This window comes from Denticeps clupeoides, chromosome 2 (genome assembly GCF_900700375.1).
Source record: "Denticeps clupeoides chromosome 2, fDenClu1.1, whole genome shotgun sequence".
Lineage (NCBI taxonomy): Eukaryota > Metazoa > Chordata > Actinopteri > Clupeiformes > Denticipitidae > Denticeps > Denticeps clupeoides.
In genome coordinates, this window is record NC_041708.1 from 37,902,754 (window position 1) to 37,930,168 (window position 27,415).

At 43.6% G+C, this 27,415-nt stretch overlaps 1 protein-coding gene across 1 annotated transcript; it reads right to left on the bottom strand.

Annotated features, from left to right (window-relative positions):
- On the bottom strand, window positions 1-27,415 carry LOC114774860 (dynein heavy chain 9, axonemal-like). Its single transcript, XM_028966429.1, is given in 69 exon segments — window positions 1-228; window positions 385-774; window positions 922-1,104; window positions 1,358-1,528; window positions 1,738-1,929; window positions 2,082-2,273; window positions 2,388-2,600; window positions 2,845-2,972; window positions 3,284-3,432; window positions 3,805-3,998; window positions 4,125-4,247; window positions 4,336-4,506; window positions 4,731-4,871; window positions 5,093-5,257; window positions 5,546-5,750; window positions 5,955-6,077; window positions 6,168-6,403; window positions 6,866-7,054; window positions 7,245-7,364; window positions 7,470-7,895; window positions 8,187-8,447; window positions 8,539-8,772; window positions 9,049-9,210; window positions 9,346-9,488; window positions 9,661-9,784; window positions 10,151-10,313; window positions 10,401-10,597; window positions 10,686-10,847; window positions 11,218-11,457; window positions 11,818-11,920; window positions 12,348-12,513; window positions 12,610-12,817; window positions 13,130-13,303; window positions 13,419-13,593; window positions 14,035-14,182; window positions 14,652-14,760; window positions 14,918-15,045; window positions 15,191-15,401; window positions 15,969-16,256; window positions 16,539-16,677; window positions 16,751-16,908; window positions 17,164-17,268; window positions 17,404-17,560; window positions 17,683-17,843; window positions 18,033-18,272; window positions 18,402-18,527; window positions 18,662-18,814; window positions 18,950-19,076; window positions 19,272-19,402; window positions 19,500-20,370; window positions 20,717-20,883; window positions 21,002-21,224; window positions 21,393-21,808; window positions 21,934-22,130; window positions 22,210-22,345; window positions 22,450-22,691; window positions 22,904-23,156; window positions 23,300-23,426; window positions 23,898-23,966; window positions 24,059-24,173; window positions 24,468-24,618; window positions 24,770-24,886; window positions 24,969-25,136; window positions 25,227-25,460; window positions 25,791-26,002; window positions 26,086-26,216; window positions 26,368-26,526; window positions 26,607-26,782; window positions 27,044-27,415. Coding segments are annotated over 69 exon segments (13,368 nt in total).

The window sequence follows — 27,415 nt, forward strand, 5'->3', positions numbered from 1 at the left end:
TCAGGTCTGCAGAAGAAGGGCTACTCCTGACAGTGTCCACTTGGATGGGCTTTCTTTGGTCTTCAGGTTGAAAGTCCAGACGTAGGTGGGCCCACGCTGTCTGGTCTTGTAGACAGGACACGGGTAGACATTGCGGCTGTCTTGCTTATCTGCAGGGACGGCCTTTAAGAGGATGACCGGAACTGCTGGGGTCAGCTCCTTCAGACGGGAGTCCATAATTACCCCTGCCTACGCAGAGCAGAAGCAAGAACATATTATTATTAAAGGATTCTGCTGCTCTACTAATACAAGTTCACCAAAAGTTAACAAAGAAAATGATTCATTAAGGAAAATATTCAAGACATGAAGTGACTCTGATTGGTCAATAAAAGACTGTGTGTGTACCTGAGTGTCCCAGCGAGCTCCCTCCATGAAAAGGCCGTGTATGTAGGCGCCATCTCTGGGTGGGATGCCGACGTCCTCCTTGCTCATTTTGGTGACATCACAGTACAGGGCCATGTTGTCCAGCGCCCACTCATTGCGGCGCGCCGTGGACTGCATGATGGCTGTGAGAAAGCTCTGTGGGTTGAAAAGTCCACCCAGCCAGACAGATGAAGGCAGCTGGAAGTCCGAGGACCAGGCTTTCAGTTGTTCAATGCGGTTCAAGAGGTCGGCCATCCAGAGGCCCAGGCTGAGTGTGGACGGGTACGCCCAGCGAGTCCAGGAGTCAGGTACCTGGTCCAGGTATAGAGCGTTCTGCAGGGTCTCCATGTCGCTGGTCATAGTCAGCTCTCCCTGAAACATCAGCACAGTTTTAGTGGGCACAGTTTAACTAGGTATCTACCACAAGTATCTGACATGGGAGTTCCGGGTGTCTATGGATACGTTTACTCAGGTAGACATTTCAATCGTACTGTACAATTTTGAAGATAAGATACTGACCTTCAGTCCCAGGTTCAAGTCTCGGAGGGACTGTTTCATCTCCTGTGTGAGGATATTCATGCGCTCACACTCCTGCAGAGCGACCACAACAAACGGGCCTCGCTCTTCCACCTTCCCGTACAGCTCAGTCAAGTTGAACGCTTCGGGAAGCTTTTGCAGAATCTCCTCCAGCAATGTACGCACCTGGACGGAAACACAGCTCGTTTAATCTCATTATATCTTCATGCAATTCACACATATGTTCATGTCTGTTGTGAGGGCTCTATGCTCATCATGTTTATATTGTCTTGAAAGCTCGATCCTCATTCTCATTGTTGTGCATGACGTAGATGTGTATATTAATATTTCTACGTATTCTATTTTATTCATATTTATATGTATTCTATCTGCACCATGGCCCAGGAAGTTTCATACCACTTGACTTAAGTAGGCTTACCTTTTCTTCACGAGTGGTACCAGCGCCCTCGCCAGAGCCCCCATCTCGTGGCTGCATCTCCAGCAATGTGCGAAATAAGATGTCAGAGGTCTGCATCAGGAAGCCAATCTCTGCGTTGGGGTGGAGTCCGCACAGGTAGGGTGACTCGGCAGGAAGATTATCGTCAATGTACTAAAGGAGGACACACAAAACATCTACATTTTACATAGTGTTACAAGTGAAATCATGATTACTGTTGGTTGGTGGTTAACAAAATGAGAATATGCTGGTTGATAGCCGAATGTGGTGTATGGTAACCACACCCAACCAGATGACCCTTAGAGTTATAAGTTACAAAACCCATGTCCCATGATTCACTATTTGAGTCACGTGTGAGATACCTGATGGTAGGCAATGAAATCCAAGCTTTGGGGCAGGAGGAATTCAGGGGCAATGAACAGTTCCCCATCCATCATCTCAGGTCTGATATATTCCTCCAGGTAGGTGCAGCAGAGCCTGCGGTCCCAGTCGTCGTTGATGTGTCCACCGTACATAATCTCTCCAAAAAGATAGCGCAGTTCATTAAAAGGTACCTGCATTCAGACATAAGGACAGAATAGACATGATTTTACTATTTAAATTAAGCTGACCAGACATGGAATTTCAAGTGTTCATGCAGTCTGGAATGAAAGGAGAGTTAAAAGGGAAATAATAGGTCCACAGGTCAAACTCAAGCATCCTTTACCTTAGCGTTTGCCTCCAGGTAGTTGCGCAGAACATTGATGGAGATGGTAAGGTCACCCACGTTGAATGGGTAGCTCCGGTTCCAGCCCTGCGGTCCAAACTTCCGCCGTTCAGCCACCACAGCGTGGAAGTAGCAGAGAGAAAAGAGGATCTGGCTGAACTCGTTCTTCCGGGAGCACGATTCCAGGGTTTCCTAAATGTGAGACAGGGGGCGAAATGTTGAAAATGTGGCCATTTTACTCATCTTAAAGGGTTTATAGTGTTAATAAGCACAGCATGCTTAGCACAGCTGATTATGTTTGCTGACCTGACTGAAGTTGTCCAGAGCTTTATGCAGGTTGGCGTAAATGCCTGTGGGGGGTTCGTTGGTAATCTTAATGGAGTTTTCTAAGATGCCCTGTGGGATGAAGGAGGAAGGCTCTGCGCTGATGAAAACACGTAGGTTGGGGTGGCTAGACGCGGCCTGTTGGTCCAACTTCTTCTCCAGAGTGCTCAACCAGCGTGACACCAGATGGATGTTCTGAGGTTGGAGGAAAAACACAATTAACTCAAAAGCCAAGTGAAAGGAACAGTGATTGTTTTTGTCATTGTGATGCACAACAAGCACAGCACACAGTGCACACAACGAAATGTGAATTTAACCCATAACCTTGCGAGCACTGGGCAGCCATGAAAGGTGCCGGGGAGCACCGTGTGAGGACGGTACTTTGATTAAGGTGGCCTCAGTGACACCTTGGCAGTTGAGGATCTGAGGAGTTCCTTACCTGTATAATGACCCAGTGACCCTCCTTAGCAGCCAGGTCCAGTGCTTGCTCTGCAACCACCTCCTGACCCTGACCCAGAGACACGTTGTGGAAGTTTCTATTGTCAAACGTGAAGCCCAGCTGACGGCCTAAAGAAACAGAAATAAACATTCAGCAAAACACGCAGACACAAACACAGACAAGCAAGGACAGGGGCTTATGTAGGCTCTATGGAAATAGTTAATTATTATTAATGTTATTACTATTGTTAATATTTTATTATATATTTATGTGCTACACTAAAATGCCAAACTCATCTATAATCGACTGGAATTATGCAACATCACTATAACAGCCAGATCCCAATAACCAGTAACTATCAGAGGTTCAAAGCCTCTAATTTTGTTGTCCAGGCAACTGTACAATGACAACACCAACATTGCTGTCGGGGGAGACTTACCATGCTTCTCCACATCTTTAAGGGGGTCCACACCCGGAGACAGGATGAAGAACATAGGAGTGGCTGGCCCTGATTCCTCATACGACACCGCAAAATCCAGGGCACGACCACTCACATACTGACTGCCCAGAGACTCCTCAACAAAATCCCTGCAGAGACAGAGAAACAGCCATGAATGAGCACGGACATTTCCAGAAAGGAACAGAGAACATTTCACAGTTAAGGATTTCTGCTAAGGGCCCTAATTTCAAGTAACACCGTCATAAGCACAATGTCATACATTGAAAGAGGGAAGACGGCAGCGCTACACGGTAGGAGCAAAACCTCAATACGGTTTCACATGTAAACCTTTTTTTTTTTTTTTTTTATCCCACAAGAAAATTTTGCGCTCAACATACTACTCACATAACACTGCATACAGAATATGTATCTCAAAGCATAATTTTTCTAATTAGGAGTCACAAAGGTCCTACAGAGTACAGGAGATTAATGTTACTGCATAGAATAAAAGCATAAAGTACCTCACGGCGTAGGTCATCCTGTCAGGCCGCAGGGCCCGCATCATACAGAGCTTCTGCAGGCCGGACTTGCTTTTCCACTCCGGGGGGAAACCCTCTCTCTCCGGACATTCCGAATCAACAATCTCTTTCCAGCGCTTCGGGGAGCTCTCAATGTCAGTGTCCAGGTTCTTGAACACATCCATAGAAGACAGAGCCTGAGGTGGGGAGAGGATAAATAACGTTACCATTAATATTTTGAAGAACTAATTTCAGGATTATACAGAAAGTATTGAATGTATCTAACTAACATAAGCTTGACTAAAACAGCTTAATTTTCATACCTTGATTCCACCCCAACAATAATCAGACAGGAAGTCCACAGGGGAGGACACACCAGCTTGCACAGGGAAGCGCAGCAGAAAGTCCAGCTCAGAGGGGCTAATCACTTTATTCAACAGCAGAATCTGCATGGAAGAAGAGAGCAGAATTTAGCAGATGCTTCACTGTGTGGGACACATTGTGTGCTAGATGTAACCGAGAATGCAGGCTCACCTGGAAGGCCAGCTGGGCGGTGTAGGTGAGCTTGTCACACTCAAACAGGCCACGGGTTGTGTACTGGAATGCCGACAAGGTGATGGTGTCAATGAGGTTGGTTACTCGCCGTTGCAGGACTGCATCTGGAGTTGACTTCTCCACTGCCTTCTGAAACACTACACTGAAAGCCTGAAATATACAAGCACACAAGAGACACAGACAGGAAGTGCCATCAGATGCTGTTAATTTGGAGGAAAGCAGTAAGGTGACAACGTAACCCTAGATTATAATATGAATTAGGAGAATATTTTAGTTGCAGTGCCTCTTTTACAGATTAATTCTGTAACAAAGCATAATATCATGCAATCTGCATTATTTGTTCAAATGGAGCAAACAAATCATGAGCACGTTACCTTCAGAGAGAATTGGTACATTGGGTGGATTTTGCTGAGGTCATTCATGATGAAATACAACACGGAGGCTCTGGCAGCCACCGGCCGGTAGAGTTCTCGTGCGTTGTTGATCTCGGCCTCCATCACCTTAGCCTCTTTAACCTGGAACAACCAACATCCACATAAAATCAGCACTACATTCACTACATACACAGATGTGGGCAAGATGCCTCTCGGTTAAACAGTATTATTCCTGCACATAGATGATGCAGAGTTCACATAGATGAGTTCAAGTAGGAACAAAAACTTAGCAATGGGCAATAAAGATGAAATATTCATTCCTATGCACTTATTCCAAATGAAAAAATTTAAAACATGCTTACTTTCTCCTCCGTTTCTGCTGCCGTCCGTTTAGTTGTTTCAAGGTTCTCGACTAGCTCTGTGTCGCCCAGGAAGTTTCCAGAAGCAGAGGAGAGGCGGGAGAGCAGGCTGTCCTCCAGAGACTTCAGCTCGATTTTAAACCCATTCTGTTGCTTTGTCAGGTTTGACTAATAACACAGAAAATGGAAAATTGACAAATGAAGACAAAAGTCTTTTCATAATACAAGCAGACCAACAAAAAAAAACAGTCAACAATAGTGTGTGCTCATAATTGTCATAATTTCTGCCATTTGTCCCTTGTGGTGCTTATTAAGAGTATATTTCCTAGTTCCTTATAATAGGACTTTCTTAGAAAGTGTTCTATGGATATACTGCCCCCTATGTGGAGAGTGTTTCATGTTATTGAGCTGAGGGATCTTCAGTGATTTTTGCAGTGTGGGTGGTGGCTCTCTCACCTTTTGCTCTTCCAGGTCAGGCCGTTCCATGCTGACCACAGCAGCTAGGAGCTGGTCCTCCAGGCCATCTCGTGTCACTGTGAAGTTAACAAGTGTGCACTGGGCCTGCAGCTCAGGCTGATAATGAGGGTTGGCCAGCTTGGTGTGAAGAATTAGTCGGAACTTGGGGTTGTACTCACACTCCTTATCTCCAATTTTGATGCACCTTGAAATAAATGGGAAAACAGATCAGCAACCATGTTTTTAGTGTCTCATATGGTTTGATATACCCTGATCTATGTTCATAGGCATGTAATGTTATACGTAAAGACTGTACTGACCGTACAAAGTGTCAATACAATGGTCAACAAAAATTAAATGTATTATCTTATTAAATGATCACAAAAAGGATGTTTTTAAGGCTTCATACCTGCCCTTCTTGATCGTTTCTCGACCCAGTAATGGGCCAAGGACGGGATCGACTGTTTCTTCCAAATTTTCAATGAGAACAACTTCCCCTGCAGCCACTGCTTTCTCAATAGACTCCAAATATCTACAAATCCAACAGAAAATAATACAAATGAATAAATATACCATAAAAAACAGAAATAACTTTATATTAAATACATAACAGGATGCCTACCCGCGCTGTCCAATCTGAACAATGCGAAGCTGGTCCCCATATTTGGTTTTAATCCATTTGATTCCCTGCAGCTGGGGGTCCACCATCAGTGGCCAACGCTCGCAGCTGCTCAGGATGGTGGCATTTTCTGTGGACATGCGATCTGCAGGCAAGCCCTCGTTTTGCCATGCTGCCATGACTGCATCGTCTGTTAGCATGGTGAGGGGGTCCAGCTCTTCAGTCACTGGAATTGGCACCTAACAAATGTTGGATGGTCAGAGGTTATTCCACAATACTTTATCATGCACATAGCAAACATCTCAGAATTTATAAGATGGATCAATAAAACATCTTTTTACATGTACAGACAGGGAATGAGTTGAACATCTATGAAACCCAATGAACAATTTACAGATCTCTTATAACTGTGAATAGTATTCTCTAACTATTTACTCAAACTAAAATCAAACTGGAGTCTGGAACATTTGAGAAAATGTGGCAGCCATACTCCATGTACCATGCCATACAATGCATGTCAACCAAGCGCTACTTTAAGACATGCCAACTCTGAAAAGGTTGTATTTAATCCAAAAGGAATTTGTATGATTTGTGATGCTAATGTGTGCATGTGTTCCACATTCCATATTCATATTCAGAATGCTGAGGTGGTACATGAACCCCAGGCATTTCCCCATGTGAACGGTGTGAGGCTGACGAACCTGCAGCTGGTTCAGGTAGGGTCTCCAGCTCTGCTCCATCAGCTGCTGTCGGTAGTGCTTGGTGAAATAGCCAAGGTAGGACACAAAAGCAGTGATGAGCAGGACGTCACCACACAACATCTTCTCCTGCTGCTGCAGACTATCCACTGAGTCCGTCCAACGCACATTCTCAGAGGCCAGGCCGTCCACCTGTAAAAAAGGCAAATTGTGGTTATAGATCTCATTCTAACTGACATACATGATGTTGTATTTATATAACTCATACACAGTGTGTGAAATTGCGAATAGAAGTTTAGCTATTTATGTTTTTGTTTAAAGCTAGGCATTGGAAATTCTATATCTTTCTAATGTGAACATGCATTGTATACGTGGCACACACCAGGCGGTTGGCGAGGGAAATGGTATTCTGGGTATCTTCAGCCTCTTTCTGGCACTGCTGCTTGTCTGCTGTAGCTTTTTCAAACTTCTCTTGCAATTTGGCCAGGTTCTCATTAAGGAGCTGTCGGTAGAGAAAGGATTCAACAGTTATTAGTGTCAAAGTAAATGAATTACAGGCATGTCTACATTGCTCAGCTGAAGGAAGATGGGGTTGGAATTCACTTACGTTGACCTTAGCCTTGATATGGGCAAGTTTCTCCTGGGCAGATGCCAGATCTGAATTGGCCTGTTTCAAGGCCTTCCTCTTGGGCTCCACCTCACAGTAGACCTCATAATACTTGACAATGTTGATCACCCAAGAGCAGAGGCCAGCAGCAGCGTTGGACTTTGATGCCACCAGTTCAGGCTTGAACTCTGCATCATCCAGGTATGGCTAGATGCTCTTCAGGCAGTTCTCATGGATGTTCTCTTTGTTGAAGTTCACCAGAGAGTCGAGGAATGAGTCCACCTTTGCCATCATGGCCTTGGCGGACTTCCAGCTGCGGTCCTTGGGTACTTTGCCACCAGGTGCCATCAGGACCATAACAGCAGCAGTGACATTGGTCACAGCTGCCACGGGCGATCCGAACGATTTCAGCTCTGTCAGATTGTTCTGTAGAGAGAGTTTTAAAATGTTAGCATCAGATTCTTGTACTTATTCTTCTATTTTTTAATTCACAGCAATGTATCTCACAGCAATAACCAGCAATGTTGGTTTCACATATTTACTCTTAATCAACTAGAGCAAGGTGCACACACCTATGGGCAATTCAGAGCATGCAACTCCACTATAGTCCTACTAACTGCACCATGTTGCCACCACGTTAATTTTATCTACATATGCATGCAAGCCAAATACGTTTTTTTGTGTGGTTCATTAGTCTGTGAGTTCAGCACTCGGTACCTTATTCAGAGTGTTAAGGGCCTCCTGTGCTGCAATCAGCGCTGGCTCCGCTTTGGCCAGGTCCTCCTCACAGTCCTTCGCCTTCCTCTGTACTACCAAGTTGATGTTGGCTACTTTCTGCTCCTCTTCATTTGCAACTGCTTTCTCATGGTCCACTTTATCTTTTTCCACACCAACCTCCAGGATCAGCCTATCAGCATCCTCATTCTTGATCTTCAGTACTTCCTCCTGTGCTGCCAGCTTGTCCTTAAGGGCATCCACCTAGAAACAAGGACACAAATCAGAGCTTGAAAGAAGTTACGTTACATTTTGTGTAAAGGACTTGAGTTGAACCTGAATTGAGAGGACTCACCTGGGCGGAGGTACTTTTAAGCTTCTCAAGTCCATTGCCCAGCCTCTCCATATTGCTGGTCAACATTTTCCTCTTCATAGCCAGCAGGTTCTGGTACAGTTTGATTTGCTCCAGGAAGGACTTGGGTGTTGTGTAGTTGTAGCGCCGTTCATCTGACAGGAAATTCTTGGAGGCTTGGTTCACGCTGACGTGAACATGGGCCATGAACTTGCTGACCGAGACCCTCACTTATGGCTACACCAAGAGAAATGTGTGTTAGAAGCAACCAATTATTGAACATTTTTGAACATTCTAGCATATATTAAGACATTTTATGACCCAGTAGCTGCTAAGTACTTAAAATGGTTTTGTAGCTGTTCAACCCACCTTACTTGCATTAGAAATGGGCAGCTAAGCTAGGAAGCAGCTAGTGTAGAAGCTTTTCTACAACTGCTGCTGTATTTAGAGTCTGGTATATTTACTATAAAACACATTTATAAAGAAATCATGTCTCAGATAAGATGGCCTCACCTCAATGTTCTCCACTTCCTGCAGGAAGCGAAGGCTGACAGACTCCAGCGCCTCCTGCGGCCACTCATGAAACCAGTCAATGGCTGTGCAATTGACCAAAGCGGGGAACTTCCTGCCGCGCACCCTGAGGGTGGAGCCCACGGGAGAGAAGCAAAGCACCACCTGCAAACAGATTAGTGGCATTGGTATTCTTTTCCAAAATCAAATGGGGCAGTTTAGGCAAAAATATGAAGAGCAAGAAATGTTGTTTAAATCTAATTCAGATTCTAAGATCGCAAATGTTCAACAAAAGATTACCTTGATATTTTGTCTGACTCGATCAATGAAGAAATTCCAGCAGTTCTCACGGGTGTCGGCCAACCCCACGCCTCGAATTTCCTTCCTCATGCTGCTAATTATGTTCTCCACTTCATCATCGGGGAACAGGTCAGGGATCTCTCCTGTGTTTGGGAAGAGGAACATTGTCACAACAGGAGAACAGTGGTTGTGGGGACATTCTACCAGTCAACTTAACATGTACAGCTGTAGAATAGAGCATGAAAGGAGATGATAGCATCTCTGGTATATCTCCTGGTATAGATGTTAATAACCAGGTCTATATTAAAAGCTTACCTGATGCTAAAAGATCATTTATCAGGACAAGGAATTTCTCATCCGCAACCTGTGCATCCGTCATCACGAACACCGTGCCAATATTCTTTACTCCGGCCTTGAAGCATATCAAGTTCAAATCAGCCTGAAGAAAAAAAAAAAAAAAAAACGCGAATGTCAGACCCTGACATCTGCAACCCTTCCCCACGTTCACCTGGGACTTCAGTAGAAGTGTATGAACAAACTGAACTGCACGAGATTCAATAAACTGAAATCACTGTTAAATGAAATGTACTTTCAGGCTGTGCTGCAGTCAGTGATGAAAAATTGAAAAAACATGAAAAATTTAGTGTTTCTTTTCTTATGGCAGCCATTCCCATTCACAATATGACAAATATGAATGTGGAACAAATATCAATAGTTTGTAGCAGAATGCACTCACATTGAATGAAAACCACCATGCGAGCTCACAGTGGCGTTAAAAGTTAGATGGATTAAGGAAATGACTAACCTTGAGGTCTGGGATGCCGTAGCCCTTTTTTAGTGTGAGCTGGAATACTTCCAGGTTGCTGATGAATGCAGCGAGCCTGGTCAAACTCTGCTTCCCGCTCCCTCCCACTCCCACCAGCAGTGCGTTTCCACGGGGAGATTCAAGGATCCGGCTGATCCGGCAGCTACAGAGGAGAGACATTGAGAACATTAGGCTACCAGCATTTAAATACCATCATTCACCAGTCGTCAACATTGCAATGTCTCCTTACATGTGGCACATGGCGTCCTCAAACAGCACCAGGTTCAGGGCAGCATTAATCTCGTTGTAGCGGCTCAGGGCCTCAAGCATCGTTTTGTTCAGGACCTCCAACGATTGCACGGGCATGTACTTGGGGTTGTCAAGGCCCATAGCAAAGTGGCAGTACATATTAAAGCGCTGTGCCTCCTCCACTACCTCGTCCATGCCCTGCAGCAAAAGAGATTAAAAATGCAGTAATCGTCAGTGAGTCTGTGATTCCTTGGACTAATGATGCAAGCTAATGGTTTGCACTCACCTCAAAAAACTGTTTCACCATTTCTGCCTGTAGCTTGTCAAAGGTGGAGAAGTCCTTCTCTTCAACCATCTTATCTTGGTATACCCTGTTCGACTCATGCAGGTAAATTTTCAGCAGATCCTGCGGGGCCTTCAGACACTCGTGGGTGCAAAAAAGGATGCCCTGAAGCCAAAGAAATCAGACAATGGTCATGATCAAAGGTAAGGTAAGCCTAAGCCAAAAGGTTCTAGAGAACAATCACATGAATACCTACAAAACTACGTATCCAATGTCAAATCATGCAAACATTCACATCTGTCAACAAACTTCTGCTTTCAAGTACACTAATACTGGGACACATGTTATTATGTTCCATTCAAACCCATTTGTATAAAACTAAGCACTAGCTATAAAGTATGTATAAAGAGCTATGAAGCGCTTAGTGAATTCAGGCATGGTGCTGACATAGGATCGGACCTTTTGCACTACGCCAGATTATGAAATTTCTTTCATATCGGTCATTTCACTGTGTAATTATTGCAGAGTCCAGTACCTGGAATATGTTGGAGAGGTCTCTGACGTTGAAGATGTAGTGGAACTTGATGGCAGTGGGCAGGAAGGTGGTGGCCACGCGCTCATGGAGGCCCAAGGCCAACTTAATCAGCCGAGGGACGCTGCGCTGCAGAATCGGGTCAAAGCCCTTAGCCCCAACGTGCTGAGACAGGATGTTGCTGTAGATGGTGGTCAGAGCATCCGCACCAGGGAACGAAAGAGCGAACGCTGCGAAATGTCGCTGAAAGAGAGATGGGAGTGGAGGAGGAAGGAAAGGATATTAGTACTGGAAAGAAATCATTAACGAAACACATTGCATCTTTCTCTGGAAGAAAGTAATTTAAATGTGAATTTGCCAATTTTTCTTATAGTTATTTTTTTCTGTCCCTCTTGAAGTCCTTTCTTTTGGTTTCTAATGTAAATCTTTTGACCAATAAAAATATATATCTAAAGAAAGTTTATAGAAAACTATAAACATTTATTTTATAATGAAATTATAATTCTAATCCCTGAAAATGACTGGATGCAGATGTCATGGCAGCTTTACTTCCTACACTGGCTTCAGTTGTCAGTGTGTGTGTCTACGTGAGTGTGTATGTACCTGCAGGCGTGGGTTGATGGTGAAGCTGCCAGCTGTAGGATTCATGCAGGAAATGTACTGAATGTTGTGGATCTCCTTCAGCTGGAGTTTATTCCGGTCATACCTGAAAAAAACGTACAAGTCTCTTTTTACACATGTGCATGCATTCAAATGCATAACCAAACACACAGAATTTTTTATCATGACATTTGCATAAATAAAAACTAACCCTAACCTGAGACAAAGGTTAATATCCAGAGTGACTTACACTCAGTAGTTAAAGGGACAGTCCCCCTGGAGAGGGTTAAGTGTCCCGCTCAGAGACACAATGGTACTAAATTGCAATTCAACCTGTAACTGTGGTCTTTTGGTTCGGAGGCCAGTGTGTTACACACTCGGCTACTAATACACGTGTTACTATCTATCAAGACGTCTCTAAGCCTATACTTCCTTTTTTAATCTTTTTTTTAATTTAATGGACCAAAATTGTCTTTTCTTTCCTCTAAATAATTTCACTGAAATAATGACTAAAAGCAACCATTCTGTCTTACCAGTGTTTGTAGTCCATATGCTGCCGTATGAGGGTGTGAGGCTGCACGGTCCCGTATGTGTCCACCTCCGGCATATTCATGTCATCAATGAAGTAGATCAGCTTTTTGTTGCCTTGGGGGCCGTAGTTCCTCCCAGCCTTTTTCTCCAGTGGCTTCTCCAGTACAGCTGAAGTCAAAGGGTCAAACATGACAAACACTCAATCATGTCCTCACACACACGTCAATAGAATGAAAGGGAATGGAATTAGAGGGGAGGACATACCTTGCAGCATAGCTGAGGTGGTGTAGTAGTTGAAGGGTACATTTTTGATGGCATATTTTTCAGGGTCCAGAGAGCTCAGCTGGTGCCCCACTATGACAGACTTGCCTGTGCCAGCGGTGCCCACAAGCATGACTGGCCGCCCCCAGTCCAGCAGTCGGTCCATCAGGTAGCTCAAGCGCACTGTTTCTGTGGTGGGCACTAAACAGGCCTGGACAACAATTAGCAGAAAAACCCATTACCATCAGATATTCACACATTTTGTCAAGGTAATTTCTTGTGCGTAAACTAAAATGCTCGAACAAACAGTGGATGCATACAGTACTGACAGTGTTTGTGGGTCTAGGCTCCAGTTCCATGTGTTAATTATATGTAATTACATTACAGTAGTCCATGGTGCTGATGTATGTTGTGTTTAGGGATTATACTATGGTCTGACTAAATACCAGGTTTTGATTGCTTGATACCTGGGAAAAAATGCGCAGTGAAATGAAATGAAGAAAGTGAAAATGCAAATACCAACCTGCATCGGAACATTTGGGTCCAGCTTAAATTTAGGGACCATTTTTGACCAGGGTTCAAACGTCTTGGTAGCAGGGTCAATGTAGTAATCAAAAACTATGCCCTCTGATGGGAACTTGATGGTGTCGAACTCAGTCACCCACCACTTACTGAACTCAACTCTGTAGTCAACCAACTGCAAAGAAAAACAGCAGAAGATATATAATGTTATAATGAGTATAATGGTAACGAATTATATAAATGTAAACCTATATCCATCCATCCCACGTGGTCCTAGAAACATTTCTCACCTGGTCCTGGAACATGGTTCCACCGAATGCCCAGATAGCGGCAAAGACAAAATAGAGCTCGTACAGCTCCTTGGGGGAACCAGGCGGCGCCTGCTCTGGGGTGAGCAGACTCTCCAGCAGATAGCAGAGCGTCTGCACCATGCTCTGCTCTGGGACTGGAATGATCTTCTTAAACCTGCACATCACATAAGCAGTGATTAAAGCAATAATTGTAGATGTTTTTATCTGAAATTGAACATCCTCATGTGGCTACTCATGTGCTTATAGAAATCCAACATTGTGAAAGAAGAACAGAAAAGAATAAAAAGAATCATTGGTCTGTTTTGTCTTAACATGATAATCTGCTAATTTGTAATTGTATGGATGATTGTAACCTTCACATGTACGATCTTATCTGGTTCTAGTCATAGTATAGTGTGTTTGAGCAAGAAACACACAGGAATGTCAGAATGTGTGGAGTTTGCTTTGCAAAGGAAGTGTTAGTGACAGAGGAAACATGGTTGAAGATAATGTGAAAATACAATAAGATTGCATAGTACTAATATTAATTCATATTATTTATAGTTACTTCTACATTTATGGCATTTATCAAACGCATTACCCTACAGGTCGTTACCTTAATCTAAGTGTCTCCAGGCATGGAGGTAGGTATTTGTCAAACAGAACGGTCAGGTTATCCTTCTCTGACTGGACTTCTCTGCTGTTAATCCAGCTGGAGACTGGGGGATTCCACCCCAAATCTGCTGGATTGATGTACAGAATTCCTGTGGAACACCAATAAAAGCAGTGATTCTTAGTCTTGTCGAAAATAGAATTCACAATATATCCACATTGAGTCGCGCCCAACTCAACCTTTTCCATGCAAATTTTCAGTCATTCTGTGAGATTATGATGTTATTAGGTATTATTGTGCATACATGTATTATGTTTTGGATACTGAGTGTATGTATGTTTGTGGGTTGCCTGTGCAATTTGTCAAAAAGTCAGTGGTTGTTGAAAAACGAGTCAGTTAGAAATGAGAATTAAAATTTTGTGTGAGACAGACAGGCCAATAGTAATTTGTTTAATGGAAAGTAACTTATTAAATGAAAGTCTTTACTATACCCTTAAATTAAAACAGCAAATTAGGAGCACTGATCTACTATGTTTGGATCTATAGGTGTGTATGTGGTGTGTGTGTGTGTGTGTGTGTGTGTGTGTGTGTGTGTGTGTGTGTGCGCGTTCAATACTGACCTGCGCGGGACACTGTGGCAGGTGTGGCGGTTCGTAGGTGGCTGATCTCAAAAACCAGCCGCATTGTGGGGTTCAGTGGAATTCGCTCATTACTGGCTAAGGTGAGAATCTAAATGTGTACACACACACACACACACACACACACAGCATTAACAGACCAAATAGATACATGCACATGCTGAATACAACAGTCCTACATTAAACAGACACACAAACACAATCTTAAAATACCAAAGTAAAAAAAAACTGTACACATGTATCTGTACCTTGTTATCATCCATGACTGTGTTCAGAGACTCAATCCACATGGGATCAATATCACCATCCAGCACAATCCACTTTGGCCCAGCATGTCTGACGTTAGACAGTTCACGCATGATGCACGAGAAGAGACCTGCCACAACAGACACAGGGTAGAAGTCAGACAACATTTTCCTTACCTGTTTATGCCATGTTTTAGAGAACTTAAGTTAAAAGCAAAGTTATCATACACATTACATCATACACATTTTCAAAGAGTTATCAGAAGAAATGCACACCATCTTTCCACTCGCGCGTGGCCGGGTTTATGATGCCGAACAGCTCGTCGTTGGTGACAGCTTTGGGGTTCAGGTCAGCCCACACTGGTCGGCGCTTCATGTTGTGGTAGGTCTTATTCAGAGACTTTAGCACTTGTGACTTCCCAGTGCCAGCGTTGCCAATAATAAACACTGAGTGGCGGACGGCCAGCAACTCCTCCAGTTGAACTACCTGAAAGAAAGATCGAAACAAAGAGAAAAGATGAAGGAATTTCCTAAACGTTCACAGGTACAGTTTTCACTGACAGACTCATTGATTGCAGGGTCAGTATAATTTGAATAAGCTTTTAAACACTTTTGAGATGATGACCACTACATAGAGACAAATTACAGGACCGCAGGAATTTAGGGGACCCACAGTCCTGCAGTTTCTGGAATTGACTGCCCCTTTACCCCTTTATCAATCTTTACTGAAAAAAGGTGACTGGCTGACAACAAGACTGGCTGATCTGCTTCTAGCTTTATGGTGGCAGAAACCACAGGATACCTTCATATATCTTATGGAATTAACTGATCATTGGACATAAAAAATACTGTGCAGGTGGTTTCTATTGCGGACTATTGGTGTAGATGTCAGAAAAAGACAAAAACCACCAACACTGTAAACTATCAAAATCTCTAATGTCAATTCAAAATAATTTATATTTACGGCATTTATCAGACGTCCTTATCCAGAGCAACTTACTATCAGTCCACCTGAATATTTACATATTGAAACTACCATCGGTTCAAGACTTACCTTCAGAATAAATTTATCGTCAGCCTGCAGTTTGAGTTCCAGCACAGACTGCTTAACAACCGCCTCAAAATCCAGGTCCTGCTTGCGAGGGATCTCCAGGGCAGGGAATAGATCTCCAATAAGGCCCATGAAGACCGGCATGTCATCTGTCACAATCTTTGGAATGTTGAAGTCTCGAAGTGCTCGCATCAGGACCTGGTTCTCACTTCGGCCGGGGTCCCCACGTTTCAGAGCACCCGCCACCACCAGCACAGACTTGATGGCTCTCAGTCCCCAGTCATAGTGCTCCTGCAACAAAGGATTGGGGTGAATACAGTAATCCTGGCTAATCAACTTTATTTAAACACTTGAACTGTCTTTGACATCTTGATATTGAGGATGTTTTGGAATTGGCCTTGAGGATTCATTGACCCCCCTTTCCAACTGGTGACTAAATATGTTTAAGCAGAAGTGATATAAGACTCTATATCTAAAACAGTGCAATTTAACATTTTTTTTTTTACTGTGGCTATTTCTGGTTCAAATATGTCATGCAACTGTATCAAACCAAAATGGCATGGTTCAGCGTACCTGCTTCGAGAGCAGCTCCTTGCAGAGTTTGTACAGGGTGATAAACTTTCTGGCCAACGGTCTGGTCTCGAGGAAGCCTTCTGCCACCAGCATGATCTCACAAATGAGCTCGAAGTCTGGGACCACCATTGCACATGGTCTAGGAGAGAAAAAGAGAAAGTCAATACGGCACAATCTATTGGTCAAGGCAGAGAGGACGGGCCTTCACTCACCGAAAAAGAGCCTTAAGATTCTCAGGCAGCTCGGTGCGGCCAGCGTAGCCAGGGTTCATGGTGATGAAGATGCCAACCGAAGGTACCAGGCTCACCTCTTCCCCCATTAAGTCGAAGCGTTGTTTCTTTTCTCTGATTGCATCCTGGATGCTCTTTACCTGCAGAAAACACTCCTGTTTTAACACTGACCTCAGGATCATGTTGCTCAGTAAATCTACACATTTTATTGGCGCCAGTTTGGGTGATGAAATGACCCACCACAAAACTAGTTCCACTGGCTTCAGTAATAGCAACAGTGGGCATTCAAGATGAGCAACATTTGACTGGTAACTCATAAAAGCAATCCATGGATTGGATTGTATAAAATGGATTGTATAAAATGGAATAGAATATAAACCGGGATTAACACTTACTTGCACTGCTACCACTGACAGCACCTCTACAGAGATCCTGTTAAACTCGTCAAAGCAGCCCCATGCCCCTGTCTGGGCCAGACCTTTGAAGATGTTTCCGCAGGACTGAAGGGAAAAAAGGGGAAATGAATGAATAGGAAATGAGAAATCAAGTGAAATAAACCAGTCTTTACTATGCAGCAAACTGTTTCGTTTACTTAGTGGTGAACAAATGCAGTTGTGCAAGTGCAGCAGTGTTACCTTGTAGTCCATCTGCTCAGAGCAGTTAAACACGTAGACCATGACGCCCAGGGCCCGACCCAGGTCTTTGGTGGTCTCTGTTTTGCCTGTGCCCGCAGGTCCAGCTGGGGCTCCGCTCATGGTAAGATGAAGTGACTGAGTTAGAGTTATATAGCACCTGTTACACACACACACACACAGACACACAAAAAAGGTCAAACCCAATGGCATCTTAACCTCATTATTAATTTACTCAACAAGGAGTGAAACAGGAACATCATAACCTGCTCAGTGACTAACCTGTCAGTAAGGGGGGTGATCACCAGTCGTGGGGTGTTGCCAAGGTACTCATAGGAGTAAAGGAACTGGGCATCGCAAATGTTAACAAAGCAGTGCATTTCATCCTAACTCCAGCGGTGTCTGAGCTGAGATAGCCACAGAAAGTCTTGAGAGTTCTCAACCTGCAGACAAAAGACACGTTGAGCCATTTATTCTACAAATAATCACGCAAAATGCACAAGACGCAGCACAAATATAACCAATGACCAACCACTGGAATGAGCTCATAAATGGGGGTTATATACATAAACTGGAAGAGTGCAGTGACTTTCTTCCATATTTTTATTTGTGCGCAAGGAAAACAGAATTACCTCCTGTAAAATGATCTTGGCCACCACATCTCTGGCGTGGACATCAATGGTGCAGACAGTCATGATCTTCTGTCTGTCTCCTGGTGAGAGCTGGCCAATCAGCATGTTGATGAGGGTGTTGAGCTGTTCGATCTGCTTCGCGCTGTATTCCTTCATGGCATTCTAATCGCCATTCTCCAGTCGGGTAAACGCCGACCCTACATCTTCTGACCAGAATATCTGTGAACAATTGAGGGCCACCTGGAATACAAACATCAACACACATGCTCCTTCAGCAACATACATACAAACGCGGATGCAAATATATACATATACATATACTGTATATATATATAACCAGTATATAGTGTACAAAATGCATAAACTAACCTGGGCTGGGTAGTCCATTAGCCACTGCTGCCGGGGTTTGTCCTTATAGGTACTGACCGCCTTAGACATCTCATGTCTCACTGTGGCCCTCATAGCGTCCAGCACGCGGTTTAGCCACAATTCAACCTACACACACACATAGAGAACAAGTTGGAACATATGAACGGATGTAACAAGTGATTCTAAGGCGCTCTGGATACGGGTGTCTTGCTAAATGTCATAAATGCAAATGTAAATACAGACAAGGTGGGGTGGATTACCTGGCCAGTGCAGTCACAGGCTTGGCTGAAGGTGACAAGCTCGTCCTCTTTACTGAACATACCCACAGAGGTCTTGGTAGGGTTCTCATCAGTGTCACGGTCGAACTCGAGTTTTCCTATATTATCAAAAAGTTTGGACAAATGTTTCTGAACCTGAAAAGAACAAAAAAATTGAAATCAATAAAGTGTTTGATTTGAGAAGAAGAAAAGCTTCTTGATCACAGATTAAGCAGACACAGTTGTGTCTCAACAATTTAATGCAGGTGTTATGCTGCAGTTTAAAACTACCTGTTGTGGCTCAGTGCCGTTGGACAGTATGTCCAGCAAGTCAGCAGATGAGATGAAGTAGAACCGAGGGAAGGCCAGCCTCTTGGTGTCCAGGTACTCTACCAGTGCTTTCTCACACAGAGCTAGCCTGCAGCAACACATAGATCAGGTGTGCGTGTTATACAGGGAAGAGCAATGCTCACACCGGAAAAAATTCACATTCTTAATCACCATATGTTGCTTATAGGGCTAATCAAAAAACCCAATCAATGACATCAAGAATCAATATGATAATAACAATTGAATTGAACAATGAAAAAAATTGAATAAACTAGGTCCACACCTCTCCTGGATGTCCTCTAGTTTGTGAAATAGTCCAGGTTTGCCGGTGCCCTCAATAATACTGGGTGTTTTGGGAAGGTCCTCAGCCAGTTCTTTATAATCTGTGTCAATGCCATCAAAGCGTTTGGAGTCCTGTGAAAAAACGACACAGTTAATATGGGAAGAAAAACGTAGAAACACAAAAGAGTGAAGAAATTAATATCAAACATACACTCTGCCTTTTTCTTACCTCAGCTAACTGGGAACGAATGTCTTCAGAGCCAATGAATATGCTCTCCAGGTGGGACCAGGTCCTCTGAACCTCCAACCAAATGGAGATGACTGAATCAGCTGTGGAGAGCCGCTGCTGCCAGCCTGAAATCTCCTCTAGAAAGTGAGCAATGTATTTAGAGGTCATGAGGTTCTGAATCTGTACTTGGTTGTCCTCCAAGGTCTCCATCATCTCCTCATCTGCCTTCAAAAGAGGCACACTGGTGCGTGGGTGGGGCTCAAAGGTGAGAGCCATGCCTGACCAGGTTGAATCCAACTTCGCCAGCACTTTCTCCATGGCCATCTCCTGCACGGCTCGTTCCACAATGGTCCGTACTTCATCGTCGTAGTTATGCAACTCCAGGCGCATGATATCCGCCAGCGTGGTGTTGTCATCTGTAGTCAGATGAACTCCAGTAGCAGTCATTAGCTGGTCCCAGTGCCGCTGACGGACGGCAGGTTTCTGCATCTCTGCCACAGCCGAGAGGGAGGTGAGCGTGTTCCGCACTGTTCCTTCCAGTCCAGCGTACGTGTCCCAAGTACGAACCTCTTTGACCAGTGCAAGCAATTCTTTGAGCATCTTCTTGAACTCCGTCTCTATCTGTTCCAAGTCCACTTCCTTATAGCGACTGCTAGTCCAATCCTTCAAGCTAGTCTGTACCACAGTAACCAGGTCCCACAGGCCCTTGAGCAGTGCCAACTCTTTCCGGCACTGCCGCAGTTGCTGAAAGTCTTGGATGTTCACATCAAACAAGCCGGCCGCCTCATCCAGCTTCGCCATGGTGGACTCTTTATTTAGTACCTGTTTGTGAGCCTGCTGTAGCTTTCCATAGGGATCGTCACAGTCATACCTGCATAGAGGAAATAATTAACCCAGAGGCAACAACTCAGTTAATATAACATTTCACGTGAAGATTAATATTTGTAATCTATTTAATAAGTACTTGACAAGAGGGTGAAATGGTGCTGTCTTGTGTGTTTCTGTGTGGATCGTTCCCTTTACCTGCGTCTTGTTTACTCTCAGCACTCCTCGCTCTGTGCTTCATGATGTATTATGTATGTGTTTTTGTGTAAATCTAATAATATAAATGTTCTTACTTTCTGGAATAAAATGTTTGGAATAAAACTCATTTGCACCTGCGCTCTAATTTCACCCTATGCAGTTATTTTACTCGTACATTTTAGCCTGTTTAATACCTGAAGGGTCCAATTGTGCGGAACGTCTCCCTAAACTTGTGCTGCTCCACATCAAAGAAGGCACACCTCTTCTTGAGACTTTCCACTTGAATGGCTTGCAGTGGTGCCAGCTCCTGTTTGACTAGCTCTGCCTGATTCTTAAGCTCCACCCATTGGTCTGGAAGTTCCTGGAATGACAGAACAATGACAGAATTCATGTAAATGTGCACCGTGACTCCATGCTTTTTGTTGCTGAGCTATACAATGTCACAAAAGCTGCACTGGGATGCTGGTCGCTATGATTACCTGCAATTGTTTGAATGCAATCTCTGGAAGCTCCTGCTGATAAGACCTGAGAAGATTGACGATATCCTGCAGGGGTATGAACATTGTGTCTGCTTTGCCATCCATTTATTTCACTTCCATCAGATTACCCATGACTGCCTTCAGGCCGTTGTAGTCATTCTCTCCAACCGCCCTGCCAATCCCAGCCTGATTAGAAGTGATGAACTCCGCCAGCACTGAGAGACTATTCCACACAGACAGACAAATATAATGAACAGCAATTAAGATCAATTAATATGTACCCATGATGCACCTGGATGTAGAAACATTTCACTGTACGTATGACGGTAAAAATTTTGAAACACGTATCTCACAAAACTAAACAGATTTTGAATCAGAACAATGAAAATACCTCTTGGTGACGTCGTCTGTGAGATGTTTCTTGAACATCAAGCTCCATTGTTCGACAATGTCCAGCAGGCTGCTCTTGAAGGTCTGACCATCGACTCTTAGCCATTCCTGGAACACGTGGACAGGTTCAAGCTGTTGCAGCTCCTCGTAGAGCTGCTTGTAGTGGTCCAATTGCTCACGGAACTGTTCTAATGAGGCTGGACTTTCCTCGACACCCTCAATATCAATTTCCTCATCTGTGATCATGCGCCCATACATGAGGAACTTCTCCAGGAACATTGCGCGATCTTGTTCATAGACGTAGGCATAGCACTTCAGCGAGTCTCGATGCTCACAGCAGTGAGCAATGGCTGACTTCACACGATCATTCATCAGATGACGCATCTCTACAAGCTTTGCCATGTTCTCCATGTCCGCCTATGTCCACAAAGAAAGAGACAAATGAGACAAAGATAACACCAGAAAATAAGTAACATCAGAAACAATTTTAGGATTTAGATTCATATTTAAATTTTAGTGCTGACGTGCAGATAAATAATTACCTGGTAATGAGGGAAGCCGCTATGTTCGGACAGGCGGGGCACCAGAGAGGAAATCCTGAAGATGTCATTGATGAGGCCCTCAATCAGCTCAGCAAAGCCATCTGCAACTCCAGTCTCCAAAGATGGCTGAAACACCACCTCAGGAGGCTGCAATTCTAACTGCACCTGGAACAGGGGACCTAGACCTGGCTCATTGTCTGGGTTGAGGAAACAGATAAAGGAGATGTTAGGAGTTCTCATCACCAAAAAGAACATAAAGAAAAAAAATAATCATACCTGTGTTTTTGATGAAGAACATCATTGAACACTCAATGCTGCAGGAGAATCCATAGACAAGCATTTCATCTATATAATCCACGTACGACTTCCACTCCGGGGATGTGCTGTCAGCTTTGAATAGCTCCAAATTACTCTGAAATACCACGTTGAAACATGTCCATTACAAACAGAAAGCAATTTCGAAAAAAATGTAGGAGAACAGCATGTTTTTATGATACTAAAAGTTTGGGTCCTGACCTCAAGCAGACTCTGGATCTGGGCACCATCGTTCCGAATGCCATCATAGAGCTTCTCCAGTCTTTCCCTCCTGTCCTCCAGACACAACAAAGTACCTGCCCAGCTCTCCATTCTCTCAAACACAGGGCTGACCCACTTCTTCATGATCTCCTGGATCTGCTCTACATTGTCCTTGGCGCTTTGCAGGTTCTCCTCCAGCTACTGAACATGGTCACGGATATTCTCGATATACTCCCCAATTCCTGTCAAATTCAAAGGCAGGTCTCAATAGGACTATAGGACTTTATGTGTTTCACTAAACTGATAATAATTTCAGAAGGCTTAACAGCATTTCTTTTAGATTTTTCAAGAGTATATCTGTGATTTAAAGTAAAATGCAAACACGTTGCAGCTAGTAGGCAAAGAAACATTTTTCTGAAATGGCAGAAGATAAGGACACAAAACAAAGGCTCACCATCACTGGTCCAGACGATTGACTTCTCAGCTTTGCAGAGCTCATTATTGATGTAGCTGAACTGAACCCGGATCAATGGGCGTTCTACCTCCAGTACGGAGCGAACAATCTTGTTGTACCATTTGGTCACCTGCTCCAGGTCGGTCACATAGTTCCAGAACACTTCCTTTTTGGAGAAGACCTCTGCTGCAAAATCTGGGATGTCCATTTGCTGCTCCTTTAGGAACTTGATCTCCACCAGAACTGAAACCAACTACAGCAAAAGCACCAATATTAGTGTACGTTACAGCTATTTTAAGTATGTGTCCAGATTTGTCGGGAAAATGAACAGACAAATGACTTATTTGTACATCTGACCCACACCTCTGCTGACAGAATCTTAACACTGTTGCTCACCTGTGGACTGAAGTTGACTGAGATGAGCTGCGTTCTCTGGTCTCTCTGTATGAGCGGTTGACTGAGGTTGTACTCCGATATCTCCCTGACGGACGTGGTCCACGTCTCGTACAGTTTACCTGAGTAACTGTGAGAAACAAATCAGCAGCACCAAATTAAAAACCATAATGTCAACTCCACAAACGAGTGATTAATACATATGCATTTAAAGTTGATCCAGGGTATTGAAAGGAAAATTTGTATCATGGAAATATTGATTTAACATCAGTATGTTAACTGCAGCAGCTAATGTTGTACATTTACAATTGCTCTGTGAAATATAACATTTCATTTCCAATTACTCTCTGTCTTTATGGAATAATTCATTTTAAACATGTGGCTGTTGTTGGTGATTGTTGTCTTGTGTTTGGCTCGCTCTTATGCTGGTAACTGGAAGTTCAACATGTCAAAAACTGGGGTAGGTCAATGAGGGAACCATGAATACCATCAACCATCAATACACGTACTGTGTCACGTCTTCGGTGTTGCCTTCCCAGGGAGGTACTGCATATATGTGACTATTATTTTCGACTGTATTATACACGCGTATACTACTCACCTTTTAAGAAGATTCTCAATTTCCTCATACTTCTGGAATGTTTCCTTTGCTTCACCTGCCTCCATACACCTAATCATATTAGAGCAAAAGAGAGTCAGTCAGTACTACTGTTAACAGTCAGCACAGAAACTCTAGTGAATCCTACTGCATCATCAACTTACGGGTCCGAGACGAATCGGAAGTTGTTGAAGGAAATGTGAATACGCTCCTGCAACTGCTGGGCCCATTTTAAACCTCCAGAGACAGCTGGCATGTTCTTACTCACAGCTGCATAACCTACGTGAACAAAAATTGAGGAAAAAAATTAAATTTGATGACATTTCCGCTCTCCAATGGATAATTCTTTAACACTGTAGGTTGTCCCAAATTCCATTATTCTGACATTATCTTAGGCTTGTGATTAATTTATAGAATTGATGGCAGTGTGATGGTGGTTTGGTGTGTTTGTGGTTCGATCTATAATTTGGTTCTGGTTTTAGAGGATGAATTTAAACAAAAAGCTTATAAAGTTTTCAACACAATTCATATGTGAAATGACTACTTGATCATTTAGAATTGAAGTCTCCTCACCAGGTTGCTCCTCCAGCTGCATGCGTTCTCTGAAAAGCTGTAGGCAGGTGTCCATCTCAGCACTGAACATGCGTATCAGAATGGGGTATTTCTCCCGAGCTTTGCAAGCCACCATAGGCCGGGCGAGCAAGGTGCCAAACATTTCCAACACCTGGAAAATGCAAATTCAACTTTAAAACGTTACCAACATATCCACGATGTTTTAAATGTTCTGTTTCTTCCATTCAAAAATCTTATAAATACATTTACAGTGCGTGTAACAAGACCGACCAAACACCACAGACATGGCAGCCTGCACTTACCTTGAAGGCCTGCTCAAGGCCTGAAGCAAGATTAAAGGCCTGTTCAAACACTGCGCCAAGAGACCGCTCTGCATTCTCCACTTTTTGGAGGAAACAACAAGCATCCACTTCAAAATCCTGCAAAACAGTGAAAGAGTTACATTTCGTTAGAGAAGAGTTCACTCGGCACCACGTACAACTCCTACAAACATTCAAGTACCTTGTTTGAAACGTCCAGGCAGTCAGATGTCTTCTCACAGAAAACACTGAACGTCTCTGTGAAGTCCTGGTGTAGCAACTGCGCTATTTGTGTGTGGGTCCTCCCCTTGACGCCCGAAAACTCCATCTTCTTCAGTCTCTTCAGTTCCACCACAGTCTGCAGTATTCTCTGCAACAGGACAGGATTTAACGCGTGAACAATTAGTAACAAAAATCAAAAATGAACCAAGATACAGACCATGCGATCATAAAGCCTCACCTCAACAGTCTGCAGTCTTTGAACGAAGCGGTCCAGTTCAGCAAATACCATTTTGGTGGGAAAGGCCCAGGGCTTGACCTGCCTGTCGCCAGTCTGGTACTGACTGAGGCAGCCCCTGTGCTCCTCAAACACCATCTTGATGTGCTCCAGGTAGTCCAGGGCTGTCCTGACCTGAGTTAGATTTTCTAGAGTATCGCCTCTGAGGATATCCTGAGAGTTCAGCTGTTTTATAGCCTATCAAGAGGGCAACATTAGAGTAAATGTAAGCAATCATATTTTTTAAAAAATCATTCACAAAATGTTCATTTATCAGTGCTTTTTTAGGTATTAATGTCTGATTATTTAAATAACATAACACTTGGTTCAAATTTACTGGTCAAAATTTTACACGAATTCAATTCAAATTCAACAAACGCTATTTATCCAAGAGGGACCCTTAAAGGCACACAGGGCAGTTGAACAAGGACACAAAAGACAAAGTGCAGCAGTGTTTACAGTGTGTAAAATTGGGCCAGTAAATTTTACTCCCGCTAGTTACACTCTAGAAATCTCCTCCGGCCGTACCTGCTGGATGAGGAGGTTGCAGGTCGCTCGCAGAAGAACGATGAATCTGGGAGCCGTGCTGTAATATTGAGAGCTGGCCCACAACAAGCACACTTCGTGCATCAAGGGTGCAATAAGATCTTTGACCTCAGTTATCTCTGCGTTTGAGAGCTCGTCAAATGTTGGCTTCAGCGGCTTCAGGTGGATGCTGATGTCATTTGCCTCTTCCAGAGCTGAAACAACAGAAAAAGTCAGCACTTTGCAATATTGCAATATTTAACGTGCAATATTTTAAATGTTGGTCATTTTCTCCTACCTGCCGTGATATCGAGATACATTTTCTGGAAGCGAGGAAAGTACATGCTCTCTATTTTTTCCAGCAGTTCTGCAATTTTGACAACTTCAGAGGATTTAAACTGGTTGCTGATGGACTCCAGTTCAGAGCATCTTAACAGGGTAAAAACAGTTACAGTTAAAACTCATTAACATGTTAACCAACAGAACATCAGGTTATATGTAAAGTAAAAAATGGTCTGGCTAAATAAATCTAAGCTTCCATCTATATTGAATGTGCTGGTTATAAACTACAAAAACCAACCTGTTCTCCCAAAAGCTCAGCTCTTCTTGAGGCATTGGGCACATTCCCTCTAAGAAAACCTCACATGAGTCCTTTTTCAGAAGATCGTGGATATGATAACTCCACTCAACCACCATGGACTCAATGGAGTTTATCAGCCCTACGTCCACCACGGCCCCACTACAAAAAGAAATATCTACATTTAGAAAAATGTGCAGTATTTTACTGATCGGTTTTGAGAGTGAAATCAGTACATGTACCTCTTGTCCAGTCTCTCTAAACCCGAAGGCAGAGGGAGCAGAGTCCTGCCTTCGACCTTCCTAAGCATCACAGACACGCTGGCCCTCAGAGACTGGATGTGCTGCATCATGTCCAGGGAGATCAGTGAAGGCCAGTAACGGCGGCTCTCTGGGTTGGACAGCGCAGGAACCATGACCTGAGGAAGAAAGTGGATTATTTCACTGTACATCAGCGTGACGTTCAAGTCAAGATTACAGCACACAGTAGATACTAAATAACATCCTCTTGTGCTACAAAACAATACAATGCAAACAGAGGATGAATAGTTGGGAAATAAGTACGGAGTTATTAAATCTAAAGAGACAAGTGAAAGTGAACACAGTTGAAGTAACATTATTAGACAAAGCGTGAAGGGGGGAGGGGGGTTCATTTAAATCTGGAAAGTGTGCAGCCTTACCTTCTCCAAGAACCCATGCAGGTGCTCCAGTGGCGAGCAGGTCATGGATCCGAGCAGGATTTCATTGTTCAAGTTCTCCGCCGTCAGCACGACTGGTCTGCGCTTCCTGAAATGAACCATTCGTGCTCTCCCAGACTTGGATGGGAAGCGGTCGACGACGGACAGCTGACCACCAGGGTGCATTAAAATCACCAGGGTGCAGGATTCAGGCGTGTCCAGAAATTCTCGGACCACATGCTGGTTTTCCTCCATCGCCAGGCACGTCTGCCACTGATGGTCCTTCAGATTAAGTGTGTGAATTGTATAATTTTTAATAAATTCCATTCTCTTTTCTTGAGAAAAAAACTCCATACATATTTCTTTGTCATTCAT